Below are 20,082 nucleotides of genomic sequence, written 5' to 3'. Positions count from 1 at the left end.
TAATGATATTTGGATTATTCTTGTTTTAAAAATGAGGAAACAGACTCAAAGAAGTCGGGTATTTGTAATTTGTTCAATGTCAGTAACAAAGCCAGGATTCAAACCAGAAAGTCAGGCTGCCTTCTAAATTGCCTCCCAGTATGCTAAGAGTCTAAATGTTCACTAAGGAAAATAAGAGGTGTAATGCCTTTGAAAGATTATTCTGGTTGTAGCATACTGTATATAGTAGGTTGAAGATGGCAGAGAGGAGTCAAAGTAAAGCTGATGAGGTGGAGGTGATTGAGATAGTACACTTTTAAGGTAATTAGAGCCTGAACAATTTGAACACAGTGGTTTGAGGGTGACTATGGTGGAGGATTAATTTATAAACCATTATTAGATTAGGGAGAATGAGAGATGAGAGGACAGGGATACAGTGAAACAATCAGTTTCTACACTTGGCTTACTTGCTTTTAAAATGCTTATTTTTGCCAACTTTATGATTTTAATGTTTATTGAATCTTTAAGGTGTGACAGGTACCAAATCAGTGGCTGGATTGTTTATAATTTCCTATCTAGTTTCCACTGCTGCAGTTTGTTTCTTTACCTTCCTCATTTCATTCTTAACTCCACTGACTTTTGCCTAATTGCTGATTCTTTGCTTCTAGCTAAAATTATCTTTTTTTCCCATCTTGTCGAATTAGACTCCATTTCACATTGCCTTGCTTGATCTCTTAATTTTAACCCCTCCCTTTCTAAACTTGGCAAACAACCATAACAGTGTAAAGAATCACCTAAATGTGGTCAAACCAATCTGGGTCTGAATTCAGGCTTTGCCTTTTTACCCTCTTTGTGAACATGAACAATTAACTTTTCTGATGTTCACATTCTTTGTCTTACAAACTTTCTGTTGTGAGGTTTAAATGAGAATATGTGGTATGAGGTTTGTTCTCAGATGTTTCTTTGTCTTTCTCTTTTAAGTATGGTACCTAATCTGTGATTAGTTTGGTAATTTAACCACTGTGTAACCTCAGGAGCAGCAAGAGAGACTGGCTGTCCTTAGTATATTTCATATGCTTCAGTACTTGCCTTACTTATTGAATTACTGCCAAGCTTAATTAATATTTTCACTTGTGATTTAAGGGAAATGAACCAATAAGAAGCTTATAGAATTAAAACCAAAGATAGATGAATATTTTTCTTTGCTTTTAAAAAAACTTTTTTTTTTTGTAGTTGTAGGTGGACAGAATACATTTATTTTATTTGGAGAGTATATGGTGCTAAGGTTTGAACCCAGTGCCCCACACATACTAGGCAAGTGCTCTGCCACTGAGCTATAGCCCTAGCCCTAGATGCATATTTTTCTTATGCACTCTATTCATAACTTGATATTCTGCTGGATTTGGAATGCATAATTGACAGATTATTATTTCCTTCCTCAACTCTTCACATTTTTCAGTTTTCCCCATAAACTTTTGTGGATTCCTATAGTGATGCAGCTAGGAGGGAACTTTGCTTATTTAGCCAATAGCTATTTGACATTTATGGTTACTAAGCCAGTAGGAACTGCCAGGGGTAGAATTCAGGTAGTTTAAATTTCTGTCTTGAAATTCTCAATATACGATGATATTCATGTTTCTTGAAAATTCTTTAGTTTACTTCTAAAAAATAATGGGGAGTTTAAAAATAATAATTTGAAAATTATTTAAGGAGATAAAATATGTTGGTTATTTAAGGAATATAAATGTAGTTAAGAATCTAAAGGAATATACTTTGAAATATGCTCCTAGTTGAATCCTTGAGGCAAGGTAGATACTCTATGCTTCTTAAATCTGAGAGTTTAATCTGTAGATTTTTTGATGTCTGGATTTATGTACTTATCAATTCATAAGAATATCCAGGAAACCAAATGATGATCAAGCTAATAGGCTTTATTTTTAGGGATCAAGGTGGTCGGACATTGTGTGGTGTAATGAGGATTGGCCTGGTTGCAAAAGGCTTGCTGATTAAGGATGATATGGATTTGGAGCTGGTTTTAATGTGCAAAGACAAACCCACAGAGACCCTGTTAAATACAGTCAAAGATAATCTTCCTATACAGATTCAGGTGAGTACAGTTTGACTGCACCTCTAGAAGAATTTATGAAAAGGTGAAAATAGGGAATAACCTTGATTGAATTTTTTAACAAGAATTGGTGCAAAATTTAGGGGCAGGTACAAACAAAAGAAATGCCACTACTCTGGGTCTGTGATTTAATCCATCATACTTGAAACACATTTATGGTGATTAGTACTCAGGATATAGTTAAACAAATTAAGATGACTATTAAGGTACAGTCTTAAACTTTTCAAGTTTATCTTGCTGAGAGACATTTTTTTCCACTAGATCTCTCAGCATTATAAAACACTTGGAAGGGTTGGTGAAATGCAGACAAGAACTGAAAACTCAAAAAGAGCCTAGACAACTTGAGACTTTTATAGATAAACTTGTTTTTTAAAATATTTTTTAAGTATCTTTTTTAAAGTTGTAGATGGACACGATATCTTAATATATTTATTTTTATTTGTGCTGAGGATCGAACCCAGTGCCTCACACATTCGAGGCAGGTGCTCTACCACTGAGCTACAGCCTCAGCCCTATAGATTAGTTTTAACTATATTTATCAGTTATAAAAGTTAAAAGTAAGTTAATATAACTGTTAATGGGAAGTCACTTTTAATTCCTTGTTTCCAAACCTTTTTCACACTGGGACGTATTTAGAAAAAAATTTTAATGTTGCCTTGCTCCTTGGAGGATGCTACCAAAGGTGGAAGGCTCCTAGGCTCTGCTTTGCCAGCTATCCTGAGGGCCAGTTGTGATCATCTTCTAGGGCAGCTTCGATCATCTTCTAGTTTAAGATGTGTGTCTCCTGTGATCTAATTAGATTGTGGCTGTTTGATGATATTATTTCAGTTTGTCCTTATATCCACGTCACAGAAGTAGATGTATACCCCCAGGTCCAGACTTCTTGCTTCTGAATTTTCCCATTTCTTTTATTAGTTTCTTTTATTTGTACTTCTTCTGAAAGTGGTTCTTCACCTGCTCAAGTAATATGAATTCTGAATTTGTTTTCATATGATTTGTTACTGGATTTTTAAAAAATATTACCAACTGAATTTCAAAACTATCTTTTTTTTTTTTTTTTAAAAAAAAGATCTACCACTCTTGGTACTCAAATTTATATTGCTTGTTTTTTTTTTTTTTTTAAATATTTATTTTTTAGTTCTCGGCGGACACAACATCTTTGTTTGTATGTGGTGCTGAGGATCGAACCTGGGCCGCACGCATGCCAGGCGAGCGCGCTACCGCTTGAGCCACATCCCCAGCCCAATATATTGCTTGTTGATGCCTTTTCCTATGTTAATTTTGAGGGCACTGTTTTTTTTTATTATTCTGTCATAAACCTTGAAATATGGTTTTCTAAGTGACAGAACATTTCATCTTTCCCACTTTAAGTATCGATGGAGAGAGATTTTTCTGAATTTTTTTAATAGGGTTGAACTTCTTCCTTTTTCTTTCTTTCATCCTTTTGTGGTCATTTGAGGAAAGACAATGGTAAGGGACATGAAATATAATAAAGTTTTATGAAATGAAAAGCTCAGTAACAGCTATCTACCAGTACTGTTCTTATCAGAATGTTATTAAAATTCTTGTTTCCTTTTTTTATTGCTTTAGAATTTAATCTGCATTTCTGCTTTTAGTATGGTGAACATTGTTATCTCAAGTCTGTAATAAAGTAATAGTCAAAGGCTTTTTCAGCCATCTCAACCTTTTCTTTTCTGTTCCTTTTTGTAAGTATTGTTTTCTATGAGAATGGTCATATTTCTCATCATCAGGTATGTCAAAGTGGAGAAAAAGGTTGAAATTCAGTGCTATAGTAAACCAGAGTTTCTTACTAAGAATCTGTCACATCTCTCCAGCTTTGAAGATACAGAAGATGGGGTCAAGCCTCGCTCTGCACCAGTAGGGCATTCTTTGTGCAGAACATAATGGTGTAAACTCTGCTTGTTCCTCTCCTGGGCAGTTTTTATTTCTGGGCACTAGTTTTAAAATATTCTTTTGGACCTAGTATATGTTCAAGGGAAGAACCCAGGAGAGAGTATAGGTTGTGGAGACCACCTCAAATTTGAGGAAATAGGAGCTTTTTTTTTTTAACCATATGATTTATTTTTATTTTTTTTTTAGTCATACATGACAGCAGAATGTATTTTGACATAATACATACATGGAATGTACATACATCAATCATATTGTATTCTGCTGCCCTTCCTGGCCTCCCTACTCCTCCCCTCCTCTCTTATCCTTTCTCTCTATCCAATCTAATGTGACACACTTTTTTTTTCTTTTTCTCATCACAACATCATATATGTATTCTGTATAACAATGAGGTTCTCCTTCCATCTTCTGTGCAACTCCCCTTCTCCCTCTTTTTCCCTCCCACCTGTCTTCCCTATTTAATGGTAGTCTTCTCATGCTCTTCCTCCCTATCCCATTTTGAGTTACCCCCCTTATATCAGAGAAGGCATTCGGCATTTGTTTTTTAGGGATTGGCTAACTTCACTTAGCATAATCCACTCTAATGCCATCATTGAGGAAATAGGAGCTTTTCAGGCTAAAGAAAAGAAGATTTAGAAAGAAAGAAATATTCTTAGGTCGTTGAAGAGGCTATTTTAGGGAAGGTAAAAAAAGTCTGAACTATTAGGACCAATGGTAGACATTATGAGAAACGTATTTCAGTTTAATTTAACCAGGAGGTTTCCCTAATAATGAGTGTGACTTTTACATATTACCCTCCACTCTGTTTTCTTAGTGTTTATGTGTAATAACATCTGACAGGATCTTATTTTCTTATGGATTAAAAGTCTTTTTCCTGAATATTTAGAGCAAAACCTCCATTTATCTAAGTACCTTAATTAAATAAGGCTGAAACATACCTTTCCCTCTATACTCTTTTCTAGGGTGATTTTGAGGATGACCAAAACTAGAAAACACTTAGTCTAGTCTAAAATTCATACCATGTTTATTACTCTGTGCATTGTAAGGATCTACATGCATAATTGAAAATTTATTATATACCTCTTCTTTTGGCAAAATGAATGTGAGCAGTTTTATAATGTTGCTTTAGATAGGTTTTGTTTTTTCATTTACTGTGAATTTTCTTTTTTTTTTTTTTGGCTTCCTATATTCAAAATTAGGATAATGAGTTTTCTTTTTGGGAACTGTTCAATAGTAAAATGCTATTTTTGTGTAAATGACTTTGAGTTCTTTTAATACACACCAATGATCAGAGATCTAGTAGTGTTTCCCTTTAGGAATAGATACTGAAAGTTTCATCATTAAGAAAGGCCCTATGTGACTTATTAAATATTTAATACATAATAATATTAAATATAAATTAATATGTGATTCTAACTGGGTGATTATTTTGTGCAAATTCTGTGTTTATTATAATTTGTTAAAAGAAGCAATATATCCCCTGCACCACACACACAAAAGCAATATAAATCTCCCTGTGGCTGTCAGATGACTTGTCTCATAATGATAGATAAGTCTCAGCGTGACAATCACTGAGACCTTTTTAAAAAAATTAAAAAAAATCTATTATTTTAAGATACACATGACTGTAGAGTGTCAAAATACACAAACATGGTATAACTTATCTTAATTAGGATTCTATTCTAGTGGTTGAACATGATGTGGAGTTTTACTGGTTGTGTATTCATATATGAACATGCAAAAGTTATATCTGATTCATTCTGCTGTCTTTCCTAATCCCTTCCTTCCTTCCCTTCATTCCCCTTTGTCTAATCAAGTGAATTTCTGTTTTCCTTTCCCACCTCGTCCTTATTGTGCATTTGCATTTCCATATCAGAGAACATTCAGCCTTTGTGTTTTGGGGACTAGCTTATCTTACTTAGCATGATGAGTCCTTAGTTCATCTGTTTACTGGCAAATGCCATAATTTTATTTTTCTTTGTGGCTGAGAGTCCTTTTGTAAGAGAAGTGTGAAAACTACTTGTTTATACGCAATTCTTTTTCTGGTAAGTAAATTGTAAATATATTTTTCAGGGCTGGGGTTGTAGCTTAGTGGTAGAGCACTTGCTTAGCATGTGTGAGGCTCTGGCTTCAATCCACACTAAAAAATAAATAAAGGTATTGTGTCCATCTATAATTAAAAAAAAGTTTAAAAAATTTAAAAAGAAGATCCTTTTTCATTCATGCTTACTCAATTTCTATTAGAGAAATCCATATAATCTTATATTTGCAAGTCCTTGGCAAGTAGAAGTTCCTCTTTAGTTCTAACAAAAAAGCTATGTGGCTCACACCTATAGTCCCAGAAACTCCAGAGGCTGATGGCGGAAGTCTGCAAGTTTGAGGCCAGCCTGGGCAATTTAGGAAGACCCTTTCTCAAAGTAAACAAGGCTGAGGATGTAGTTCAGTAGTAGAGTGCTTCTTGTCTCAGTCCCCAGTACTGCAAGAAAAAAGAAAGAAAACCTTTTGGTTTAGAAAACATTCCCAGCTGTTTATTATTCTAAAGCACTTCTCTATAATAATTTCAGTGATGCTGTTGACATTTTACTTTTAAATATTAGAATAGTTTTAAACATTGTTTTATAATTGTTGGAATGGTTGACATTGTGGTTGCTTTTTGAGAGGTGGAAAGGATTTGCTTGTAGGTTGGGAGAAGTTTTTCCCAAACTAAAAACTAGTTATGGACATTGTCTTTAAGTACAGTAATACCATAGTTAATGACATTTGAAAACCTAATGCAATTGAGATTTCAATCTAATTATAAGGTGTTATTGAAATCTTGGTGATTTTTCAGAAACTTACAGAAGAGAAATATCAAGTGGAACAATGTATAAATGAGGCATCTATTGTAATCCGGAATACTAAAGAGCCCACACTGACTTTGAAGGTGATACTTACTTCTCCCCTAATAAGGGACGAACTGGAGAAGAAAGATGGAGGTACTCATGTGTGTGTGTATGCATATATGTATATCGTATTATTTTGTTTGTGTAAGAGCTCTTCGCAGTGGTTTGTTAGCTCTGCTTTATGGGTTTAGGAAATCACTCTTCATTTGTTTTTATGCCACTCATAGTATTTTAAACAGGTTTGTTTCTAAATGATTAATGTATTTTTTGAACATGTCTAATTTGAAAATATAAAGTAGGTTATTCCAAAAACCTGTGCATATCAAATGCGGGCCTTAACTCTCAATTTTTATACCACTTTGGTGTTTTGTTTTACTTTATCTAGTATTGTATTACATTGCTGATATCAACCAATCTGTTATTTTGGCTTAATGGCCAGATTTCAGGATTAAATGTGGACCAATATGGAATTATTTTCAAATTCACTTAGTTATTATTCCAAAATTACTCACTTGCATATTGCTCTTAACTTGTAATCGCTATATAATCTTGCAAAATTTTGTTTTTACTTAGTTGCCTATGTGTAGATTTGCTTTATAGTGTAAGGAATGTGAATTAGTGATTAATTTTTTTTTTTATCAATGCATAATCTTTAGTAAATTTTTTAGGTTTCTGATATATGCAAGAATCATGCTTTCAACTAGCTTTCTTAAATTAAAAAGAATTGCTGTATGGCAATGTTATCCTCTAAAAATAGAGTAATAAATCTATTCAGCTTTTGATATCTTTGAGAAGTAATCATGGAAGTGTGGTGGATTTCTTTTTCTGATATTATTATCCTGTCAAGTTAGCTTGTTTCTGCTTCTCAGTCCTGTTCCTAGAAACTTGCCATATGGTATTTTTCCTGTGTCAGACCTTTGACCAACTGGCCACTCTGTCATGACAATTTAGAGGCAGTGCAGCCTATCTGGGCCCCGGGGGACACTCTGTTGTTTCATCTCTTGAATTTCAACAAGTCCCATTGCTTACTCCCCTATACCTGAAGTACCACCAGTGTAGTAAGAAATATTGGTCAGTTTCATAGTTTATTTATAAAGTTGATGATAAGGGTAGAAAAGCACATTTACCTTAGATTTTAAATTTTTGGTAGCCATTATTCATAGGCTCCTTAAAGTAATACCTTTTAAAAAATATTTTTATTTGAATGATTAAAGTCAGCTCTACTATGCCCACAAAAATAAACTAAATATATTCATGAATCATTTTAATCAAAGTGTGTCCAATCTATAATTGGGTTTATGACAGTACTTTTTTTTCTATATATATGTATCCATAGCACTTCTGAAGAACCAATATTAAATGACTTAATTTTTTTAACAGCAGAACTATGATTTCAGATTTCTGATGTGTCAAGATAAATGTTAATTCTGGTAAGCTGTGTTCTCTTGACCCTGTAGTTTAAAACCAACCATTTCAGGCTGCAGTAGTAGCTCAGTGGTAGAGTACTTGCCTAGCATGTGTGAGGCACTGGGTTCGACCCACATTAAAAAAATAATAAGATAAAGGTGTTGTGTCCAACTACTACTACAACAACAAAATTAAAAGAAAACATTTCTAAGTAGAATTGTAATTATAGGCATTATTAAAAATTTGATTATAGGAGGATAAGAAAAAGACTGAAGTTGCCAAAGACTAGGTGAATTATATATTTGCTTGTACCTGTTGATATTCCTTCCATTACCTTTAGAAGGTATTAAGAGAATGTCAGGCTTCTTTTTCCCTGTGGTTTTGTGTATTTACATGGGATTTTGTCATAGCTTTCAGTGATATCCTTAAGCTTAGTCTGTTGCGTTTATAACCTTAATTTCTATTGAGAGAATTTAGCAATAGATTCTTAGAGCATTGTACCCTCACTGGAACACTTTATTAATGGCATTTTATAATAAAACAGGAGAGTCTCATAGTTTCTGTTCAAGGTGTTTTGAGTTACTAAGGATCCAAAGACACCTATGAGTTGACTCAGCTAGTGCGTGGGTCAAGTAAGGTGAAGGAACCATCTTGGATTTAATGTTTTACACATATCACTTTACCTTTTGAATGGCAGAGACTTTTGCTTTGCATTATCCTTAACATCCCAGCCCTGTTGACTCACTTATCTTTTTAAATTTACTCACTTTGTCTAAAAGAAACTTTTTGTCCTTTGCCAGCAGTTTTTATAGATTCTTGGGCAACTTGAAGGATTCATCATGATTGAATATGGAGATGTGTTTTTACAACTCTGTTTGCTCATAGTAGGCATCCTTTAGCTCCTTGATGCAATTATTTGCAGCTTCATGGGATGAAAGCACAAGATTCAGTCAGGTGGTAGAGCGCTTGCCTAGCACATGTGAGGCACTGGGTTCAATCCTAAGCATCACATAAAAATAAATAAATAGAATAACGGTATAGTGAAAAAAGAATTCTTTGGAGAGGGGGAAAAAAAATTCAGGTTCCAGGGATTTCTGGGACTGAAAGGTAAACCCATTTTTCAATTTCTACTCATTTCCAAAGTTTAAAAAACATATCCATTGTAACTTCTTTGATCTTTGGAAACGTTTTCCTATAGTATCTGGACTTCTTTTGATTATCCATAAATAAACAATTCACAGTAGATACACACCTCATGCATTTCTCTTCCCTTTCTTGCCACACATTTGGGTAAAATCTGAACAAGGGAAAAAAATAGCAGGCAGAACCGGAGGATTGGGACAGGTTAGAAAATCAAATTTATATCTTTTGTGTTAGAATCTGTGCAGTAGTGGATTTAAGTACTCATTCCAAATTACTATATATATTTTAAATTGCCAGAGTACACAGTAAATCTTTGATATTGTTTAAAATTTCATATGTAAAGCTCCTTCTTGTAGTCAGTTTTCTTATCATATTCTAATCCTTTATTTATAGGCCCTGTAGAATAATAATTTTCTCATTCATTACTACATTTTTTTTTTTTTTTTAGTTTTAGGTGGACACAATATCTTTATTTTTTATTTTTATGTGGTGTTGAGGATTGAATCCAGTGCACCGCGCATGCCAGGCGAGCGCGCTACTGCTTGAGCCACATCCCCAGCCCCATATATTCTTTTTGAAGAAGGCATTAGAAGCTGGGCGCTATGGTGCATGCCTATAATCCCTGCGGTTCTGGAGGCTGAGACAGGAGGATTGCGAGTTCAAAGCCAGCCTCAGCAAAAGCGAGGAACTGAGCAACTCAGTGAGACCCTGTCTCTAAATAAAATACAGAATAGGGCTGGGGATGTGGCTCACTGGTCAAGTGCCCCTGATTTCAATCCCGGTCCCCCCACCCCCAAAAAAGAAGGCATTGGAGAAAAAGCACAGACTTTGGTGTGCAGCAGCCCTATGTTCACTATTAACTCTGTTAGTTTTTACTGCTATGCGTCCTTGGGCATGTTTTCTTCATTTTAAATTGTGATAATAAATACCTGAAAAAGTTGCTCAGAAATTAATAAGATAATTTATATAATATGACTTGTATACTGGCACAAAGTATCTATTCAGTAAATAGTAGTAATAACTCAGCTTATTAAAGATTCATAGCACAAACATACCTATTCAAACTTCCTTGAGTTAATAATGTGAGTAATATGTGCACAGTAGGTCTAGCAACCTGAGGTAAACATTTTTAAATTCTTAAAAACTCATTGAAGTGTATAATAATAGAATCAGTATACAGATTCTCATTATATAATGCTCATAATGAGTATGCTCATTATATAGCTAATGATTCACTGAGACTGGGTATCTTTCTTTTTTACTACTGCTAGTCTTTTTCCTTAGTACCTACAACTAACTATGACCAACACACAGGAGGCGATCAAGCAATACCACATATAAATCAGTGAAGTGAATTTATGTACTTATCATATTGTCTGATTAAAATAGGACTGTCCAATATGTAGGAAAGAAGCATTAACAATAAGTAACATCTTAAAGCTCAAGCAATAGATTTTTGAAGATCTCTGTCTTTCAAGGTATTTTATAACCTACTGTGTGATAAACATTTCCTTATATGTGATTTATTTAAAACAAAACAAAAAAACCTCACAGCAGCCCTCTTGGGTTAGTTACTATCCTGCCTTATAATTGAGGAAAGTCTCACTTTTTGCCCAGGTCCTATGACTCAAAGTTCCGTGTGCAGTCTACTCTCCCATTCTTGTCTGGGGTTACTGCATGAGTGCTTTACCAGATCTAGTCCTTCTGAACATTATAGGCTCAAGCTTCTTTTGGTGCTTGTGATTTTAAACCAGAAGTATATATGTGATTGGGAATGATAAATCGTTTTTAAAATTATATTTATAAAGCAATTTGAAACCAGGTGGATAGGGAAAATAGAGACTCTTCTGTTTAAGGCTAATATAAACCTCTGTCCCCCAAACTGGGGGTCAAGGGTGAGGGGGAGTATGCAGGGGTTGAGGGAGAAATTGCCTGAGAGTCTTCTTTTCATGTATTGGTGCCAGTGTGAACTTCTGACTCTTCTTGGCATAAGTTCACTAGCATGTGTGTCTTGAGACAGTAGATTCTCAGTCTAGACATCACAACTGATGCTGCAGGCTTTATTTTCCTGTCTTCCCCAGCTATTAACCAGCTGCTCTGGTTGTTTATCCAGGGCAAACCTTTGGCCATATCTTTCCAATGCTTGACTGCCACTGAAGAAAAGTCATCCTGAGTAACATTACTAGCATAAATTAGAACAGTCTCTCTTTTACCTTGTTTCTACATTTACTGCCTGCATTATTGTGTCCTGTTACTTTGCATGGACAGTGCCATTGGGCATAATGTCTTCTTTCCAGAAATCTTCAAGGAATTGAGAGAGGAGGGGCTGCCGGGATATCTTCAGGCTAATTAGAAAATTATGTCAGCATGAACACAGTAACTCAGTTTCATCCAGATTGTCAAGGAGCCTGTCATGATATCCCAACTAAATTATTTTACCTTTAAAGAGCCCAGCCACGTTTGGCTTTTTTTCTGCCCCCATCTCCAGGCTAGTGACTTTGTTTACAGGGCCAGGTAGTTTGCATGTAATGAGGCACTGAGAGAAACTGACCAACATTTCCTGCAGTATGGTGTGATTCTGTTCACTGATCTAACCTCTAACCAAATAAACATGGTTAGGTATAACAGACTTCTTTCCAATGCTTTCATTGTTCAGAATGTTGAGTGTACCTTCATGCCCTGGTGCCAGGTTCCTGAGTAAATACATTTTCAAAAGCTTTTTTTTTGCTTTGGCATTTCTGCCAATACTCCACCACTAGAACCTCCTATGCTATTTTTACCTGTTTCACTGGTCACCATAGTAAAAAATGAAATGGCTCACAATTCCATTGTTTCTATTAAGGAGTCCAAGAGGGACTCCCCTGTCTTTTCATCAGAATAGCTTTTTCCCTACTACAAAATTGAAACTCTTGTTTTGAAGTCCCAAAGTATTAAATTCTAGCACCAGTCCTATGATTGCCATATTAATAATGAAGTTACTTTTTAATCAGTGAAAATATATAAAACTGTATATTATTAACCACATAAAGGAAATAGACATGGTGGACTAATAAGGTGCACTGTTGTACCATATGAGTTTATTTTGTGTAATATAAAAACTATGAAGATAAAATGAGATGAATTATTTTATCTCCTCTGCTATTTCCTATCTTATGACCCTTGAAATATTTGGATCTTTTGACTTTTTGACTATCAGAGCATGAAGAAACATGGCCATTCTGATGGTGATGTAAAGGGAATCTGTTGCAAGTCTTCTGTCCAGTGTCTGCCCCTTTCATATCTTTTTAGTAGAATCTATTGTCTCCAAATGTTGACTGTCTGTAGCAAGCTGATGTCTTGATTTTTTTTTTTTTAAATAAGAGTTTGTGGTTAGACTCTTAGAGATGAAAGAATTTATTGAAATATTTTTATGATGTCTTGTTATAAATATCTGTTATAAATACAATCAATCTAAGGTATAATTTACGAACTCTGACCACTGGATGAAATACTAGAAAGCACAAAAAGAGTTTTGACTTGCCTTTTTCTATCAAAACTTCTGCCTTACTTCCCTCTTCTATTGCCTCCCTCTTCCCGATATCCATACTTGGTAAGATGATAGAATAAAGCTTAGCTTGCTTTACTGTTTTTTTTCCTATTAATTAAAAAATTGAAATGATAAAAATAATCAAATTCTATATCTTTTATTTGGATTATATTACTTAGCAGTCAGTCAACCTTTGTCATGTCTAACTTTTAAGATTCTAATCATTCATAATTTGTTTTATCTGGTATGTGAGCTTTACAGAGATGCTTGTATTGACCATAGTTAAACATTTTGACATAAATCATTAAAATGGGTTAGTTGTACATTTTGTGTCATTGTGAAGACAAAATTAGATAATGACAAGTCTAGGAGCTAGATCACCTGTGAATACCCATACTGTATTTATGAATGTTTATAAATAAATCCACATTAATAGTTCTTTACAAGAGTTTCCATTTGAAGAGTTAAAAAAAGGAGGGGATGAGGGTAGTAAAATGAGATGCCCTGTATTGTGACTTTTGTTGGCAGGGCTAATGGGGAACAATGCAGATATCTGCTGTAGAGCTCACCTTGTCATAAAATAAGTGTGTAGCACTTTGTCCTTTATAGTTTTTTTTTTTTAAGAGAGAGAGAGAGAGAGAGAGAGAGAGAGAGAGAGAGAGAGAGAGAGAATATTTTAATATTTATTTATTTTTTTAGTTTTCGCGGACACAACATCTTTGTATGTGGTGCTGAGGATCGAACCCGGGAGTGCACGCCTGCCAGGCGAGCGTGCTACCGCTTGAGCCACATCCCCAGCCCATATAGTTTTTTTTTTTTTTTTTGGTCATCAGAGGTGCAAAATTGAATTTGGGGGCACCTGGCCACTGAGCCACATCCCCCAGCCCTATTTTGTATTTTATTTAGAGACAGGATCTCACTGAGTTGCTTAGCACCCTGCTTTTATTGAGACTGGCTTTGAACTCACGATCTTCCTACCTTAGCCTCTAGAGCCGCTGGTTTTACAGGTGTCTGCCACCATGCCTGGCTGGAGATTTGCTTTCTATTGGGCATATGCCTTCAGTTTTAGATAATGACATTTTATCCACTAGAATAAATGTATTTGCTATAGTGGAGTCTGATAACTAAAGAAACCAAAAAGTATCACTGCTCTTGTCCTTCATTTAAAAATATTTACATTGTATTAGTTGGCCCACACAAATGTATAACCAAGCCTACTACTGTTAGGGGAATACTAGGAAGAAGTGTAGATGGGCACTCTTGAATATAAGAGTTCTTCAAAGAAATTAGTAAATCTGATTTAGATTAGATAAAACATCATCCCCCAAGAAACATTTGTGTATTGTATGCTTTTAAATATGCATCAAGAAAAAAAAACCCCAAAAAACCAAAAAGCCTACTTCTTTGTAGCTTAGAGGAAATAAATTTGCCTTTCCAAACTTGGATTTAATATCATGTAGTATCTTAAGTGTGGGTATTGGTCGTTAATCATGTTTGAATTTTTAATTTTGCTGCTTTGGGCCATCTAAACCAATTTTTAAAATATTAAGGCAAGTCAAATAGCTGTAATTAGATAGTAGTCTTTAGAGAGAAAGAGAGAATTTTTTTAATATTTATTTTTTAGTTTTCGATGGACACATCATCCGTCCATCCGCCTTCCTTCCTTCCTTCCTTCCTTCCTTTCCTTCCTTTCCTTCCTTCCGTCCTTCCTTTCCTTCCTTTCCTTCCGTCCTTCCTTCCGTCCTATTTTTTTCTGTGGTGCTGAGGATCGAACCTAGTACCCTGCGCATGCCAGGCGAGCAAGCTACCGCTTGAGCCACATCCCCAGCCCAGATAGTAGTCTTTGAACTGCCTTTTTTCAAAAGGAGGTATATAAAATTGGAAATTTATTTCAATTTGTTTTATATTTGTAATTTTTAATAATTTTGTTCAGAAAAGACATGAGAACTTCAGGATAACACTTACTTACGTTCTCATCAGTGGAGTAAAGTTTCTAGTAATGATTATTTTTTGAATGAGTTTATTTAGTTGCAAAAAGTGTTTTGGCATAATCAGTGTTTAATCAGTAAACCTCAAGTTGACCATTAACACGAGAGCTCCAGTTTTCCTTAAAAACTAATCAGTGATCAATTTTTTTTTTCTGTAAAAAAAAGTTGTTATTGCTGTTGGTCCTAATTTTTCCTTCTTTATGTCTTGACAAAGGAAAAAGTGCTATGTACTTATTTTGTGCCATGATATTATACATGCTTATTAATAAGATCCCAGATTATGCAGGGTCACTGATTTGTTGACAAAATGAATTCCTGTATGTTCCATTGTACTTGTGCACAAATGCTGTTCCTGTTTACTTACGTAAATGTGCACGTAATTTAAAAAAGAAGCAACAAAACCAAACCATGAAATTTTCTGGGAGTCTTATTAGTTCACTCAGATGCTGCTATTCTTCTTCTTCTTCTTTTTTTTTTTTTAATTGTTTGGAAATTTGACGGAACCCCTTGGTCAAATTGTATCTGTCTCTCTCTATCCCATTTTACCATTAGAAAATGTTGCGATGAAAGATCCTCCGGACTTATTGGACAGGCAGAAATGCCTGAACGCCTTGGCGTCTCTTCGACATGCCAAATGGTTTCAGGTTGGCTTTTTGTTATTATCTTACTGTAATTGTAGAATTGTGCAGGTTTCACTTGGAGCACTCAACACTGGTTTCTGTGTACTATGTAAGATGGGGTACTTTACACCTCATAGGGTTATTGGAGTAAGAGTTTTAACTTAGGTGAAGTGCCTGGAATAGTTTCTTTTATAGTTAATGATGATGTTCTGTTATCATATAATTTATTTTGGCTTAAAATTATTCTGACTTTTAAATGATGACTTGTAAAATACAACCATGGGTAAAAAAGCTAAAAATAAAAATAGTTTCCTGCAATGGAGTTGCCATAAGGCTACAAAAGGAATTTTAAAAGGAAGCTCCTTTTACTTTAAAATCTACCTTTCTGAACTGAGGTTTACTACTTTTGATAGCTTGATATTTTGGTTTGCTTGAAAACCAAATATTTAGTTAATTGCTAATTAGTATTCACTTAAAGAACCTATCCATGATCAATATGCTTAAAATGAAGAATGGATTTCAACAGGGATATTGGAATCATTTTGTTTGTTTTAGGCAAGGGCAAATGGATTAAAATCATGTGTAATTGTTCTCCGCATTCTGCGTGATTTGTGCAACAGAGTCCCCACATGGGCACCATTAAAAGGATGGGTAAGTACTTAAATATTTAGTTAAAAGCAAGTTCCAAAGCTATAGCAGAGGAAATCCTATAAGAATGGTATGTTATTATAAAATGACTACCTTCTGTGTTAGTAAGGTATGTGTTATCTCTTTTTCCCTGGGGGAAAATTATGCATCTTTTATTTGAATTATTATGCATATAACTTGTATATGCCATACTATATTCATGTTACCGAATCAGATTTTTTTCTGACAGAAAGTTTTATACCTTTTTGATAAGTATCTTCCTGCCCTTAGCTCTTCATTGATGGTTGATCACTTATTGGTCATCTGCTGCCCACAAAAGCCTCATTGGCTGACCCATTTCTCTCAGTGCCTCTTTCCATTATAGTTGAAATTATCTGACAAGTGGAGACACAGTTAATTATTAACTTATCATGTTAGTACTTAAAGTCAGGCAAATAGTACACTCCAAGCCAATTGTGGACATAATTTATGATATATATTGTAATATTGACTTAATTTGGAAATTATACTGGACCCCAATCAAGACTCAACTTAAGAACTCTATAAAACAATTCAAATAAGGCTGTAAAGGGTCATTTATACATAAATCTCTAACAATTATTACTTTGATAAAGTATCATTAGTTTTCAGTTTATTAAATATAGATTTGGTTCTTTATTCTAATTATAGTACTTGGAGCAGACTATCTAAAAATGAAGACTTATTCTTACATTGAGATGTTTATAGTTTGAAAATTTCCTAATAAATTAAGTGGGATTTTGGTGGACTGGATTTTGCATATTGGCTTGTTATTATTACTACCTTACACGAAGCTCTATTAAATTTTTGTTAAATGAATTAGATCACCATAATTTCTTTAGTAATTCTTTCAGGGTAACTAAATTTAGAAAGCTTTTGTTACTAAAGTGTCATTTGAGAATATTTCAAAAATGCTCAATTTAAAAACTGGTTGGGGGGTTGCGGGTATATGTAGTTCAGTGATGGTAGAACACTTCCTTAGTATATGCAAATTCCTGGGTTCAGCCCCAAGCACTGCCTTCCCGCTTTCTGAAATTTGGGGAAAAAATTTTTTTAATCATGGGGGAAGAGTGAAGTGGGCCCTAAATATTAAATTGACTTTTTGACTCTTTTGGCTTCCCTTGTAGAAACAAATGTCAGCTCACATTTAACTGGAATCCTTTTAACACTTGGTGCATGTACTAATTTGTAATTTAATATCTTCTAGCCACTAGAGCTTATATGTGAAAAGTCTATAGGTACTTGTAATAGACCTTTGGGCGCTGGGGAGGCCTTGAGACGAGTAATGGAGTGTTTGGCATCTGGAATACTACTTCCTGGTAAGGGTTTCAAACTCTGGAGGCAAAAAAAAAAAAGAAAAAAATCTAATTTTAAGTTTATTTTTCTAAATATGTGCTAAATTTGTCCTCTACACAGGAAAATGGTGTGTAGGAGCTATTTTGCTTAGAATGTTAGCAAGTAGATGTTTGTGTGTTGGAAAAGTGCTATAAAACTTTTTCAATAATTATAATTTGTTTTTTTTTATGTACTAACATAAAGGGTACTAATAAGATATTATGTCTGCTATGAATTTGCTTTACCTAGAAGTCTGAATTTGAAAATGCAGATGTTGATACAAAATGTATGAAGTTCATTCTGTTTGCAGTCTGGTGTTAAATTTGGAAAAATTAAATTTGGTCTTATTTTTCATATGTAATCCCTTTGGAATGATTCATCATGCTGTTGTTAAATATACAAGGGACTTCCAATATAAAATATGGGTAGTTTAGTGCTAACGTATCAAAAATGAGAGTGTCCTTAAAACTCCAGTTAATTGAATAGACTTTTACTCCTCTTTTTTTTTTCTTCCCCTTTTCTTTTCTCACTCTATTTTGTGTTAGTTTATTGAATTCTAAACCCAATTCTAAATGGTATTTATGTTTTGCCTTTGCCTTTTGCCAAAGGGGGTCCCGGTCTTCATGATCCTTGTGAGCGAGACCCAACAGATGCTCTGAGCTATATGACCATCCAGCAAAAAGAAGATATTACCCACAGTGCACAGGTAGAAGACTTGGCACACGTGGTGATTTATTAGAGATATATCACAACTTAATTTTTCTAACTCTTCAGATTGAACAAAAGCATGCTAGCATTTAATGAATGTCATTTTAGCTAGATGTTCTAGTGGATTTATGAATGGCTACTGAAATTTGATTGAATTAATGTTTTATTCTTTAGCATGCCCTTAGACTATCAGCCTTTGGCCAGATTTATAAAGTGCTGGAGATGGACCCCCTTCCTTCTAGTAAGCCTTTTCAGAAGTATTCTTGGTCAGTTACTGATAAAGAAGGTGAGCCTAAATCTAAATGTCTTATATTAGGGTTGGGTGGGGGTTGGCAGTGATGGTTATGGGATGCCTCTCTTGTTTAAGGTACTTAATCCTTGTTTATCTAAGTCATTTATAAGAAAGTTTATTGCTTCCTCTCCCGCCTGACTTTGTTGGCCTATATCTCCATCAGTGACAGTAGCTTGCTATCAGTTGTTCTTATTAATGATCAGCTCATTTGTCTGTGTTAGCCGTATTTTGTTATTACATATTGAATTAGAGACCATACTTGCAGATCGTATGATCCAAGGAGAAGAGATCACTGATCAGCTTAATGATCTTTCTCATGCTTGAAAGTTTGATGTAATTAAGACAGAAAAAACAAAATATATAGAGAGGAGAAGGAATGAATATTGGACCATTCAGGACCATCTTCCATTTGTACTAGTCTGTTTGAACTCAGATTAGAGTTTGAACAAAAATGGGATCAGTATGACCTGGATTCCAGTGGGAATCAACTACCTACTAGTTTGAGGCCTTGAGCAATTAGTTCCTCTTCGTAGACATATTACTTTAGTCTTTCTTACTTTATTGACTGTTGTCAGGTGAAAATGCCTGGCTCATTGCCTGGAATAGAGCAGATATTTGAGTCTGAATCCACTTACTCTTTTCACTGTGCCACAGAAAATATTTCATTTTGTTCTCTTGTCTCTCACGTTATACTAAAAGGTGGGATATTTAATACCACCTAGAATCCAGCCCACTTCCCACAGTTGACATTATCTTAGTAATTTCTATATGACAAAAATAATGCAGGTGCTCAATCTATTTTTTTAGACACTAGATTTCCAGTAGGTCTAAAAGGGCTTATTCAAGGAGTCCCACAAGATCAAAAATTGTTTCATAGTAATACTATTAATTTTTCTTGTTTCTTTTCCACTCTTTCCTGAGTGTACAATTTTCTAGAGGCTAACAAGCTTTATTTTAATTTCTATAATGCCAAATATTGATAGATACTACCCACAAAGCAAAGCTAAGACTATAAAGTAGGAATGATATTGGCCAAATAATATTGTCCTATTGTGTGAATGAATATGCAACAACAAATCTTAACATTATGTACAATTTTAATGCACCAATAAAAAATATGGGAAAAAAGAATATAAAATAGTCCTGAACTAAAAAGTTTGAGAATCACTGCCTTATACTGTGAACTCATCAGGGGAGAGAATCCTCCACACTGTATCATATCATTGTTATAAAGGAGTGCTCAATAAAATTTATGGAAGTAAAAGTTCCTTTTTTCAAGAGTGTATTCACAGGTTGGCAATGAGATTACTGAGAGGGATTTACATAATCATGCCACATTAAGAGTTGTCTATGAATGGCATGATTGAATAAAAATTTTGAAAAATGTACATTTTATGATTAGTAGCAAAAAAATTTCTGTTGCCAAATTCACAGTACTTTTTTTCTCCCACTATATAGTGAAAGTGTATCTGCCATCATGTGACTTAGGTTTTGTTTTTG

General features: G+C 34.5%; 1 protein-coding gene across 14 annotated transcripts in view; it reads left to right on the top strand.

The window, feature by feature from the left end:
• The window catches only part of Strbp (spermatid perinuclear RNA binding protein), a 140,696-nt gene that overhangs the window by 78,570 nt on the left and 42,044 nt on the right, over positions 1–20,082 (top strand). For all 14 annotated transcript variants that reach the window (XR_009227436.1, XR_009227438.1, XR_009227437.1 and 11 more), the window contains 7 exons: positions 1,921–2,086; positions 6,846–6,990; positions 15,514–15,605; positions 16,137–16,232; positions 17,455–17,566; positions 18,191–18,288; positions 18,465–18,576. Coding sequence is in view for 11 of the 14 variants with exons in the window: in XM_058581707.1 (XP_058437690.1) it covers positions 1,921–2,086; positions 6,846–6,990; positions 15,514–15,605; positions 16,137–16,232; positions 17,455–17,566; positions 18,191–18,288; positions 18,465–18,576 (821 nt within the window). In the remaining 3 variants the exon portion in view is untranslated. The remainder of the gene's footprint in view (positions 1–1,920; positions 2,087–6,845; positions 6,991–15,513; positions 15,606–16,136; positions 16,233–17,454; positions 17,567–18,190; positions 18,289–18,464; positions 18,577–20,082) is intronic.

Source organism: Marmota monax, unplaced genomic scaffold (genome assembly GCF_021218885.2).
Source record: "Marmota monax isolate L192 unplaced genomic scaffold, Marmota_monax_Labrador192_F-V1.1 WCK01_AAM20220418_F8-fsc00020, whole genome shotgun sequence".
NCBI lineage: Eukaryota > Metazoa > Chordata > Mammalia > Rodentia > Sciuridae > Marmota > Marmota monax.
This window is presented reverse-complemented; position numbering and strand designations above follow the sequence as displayed.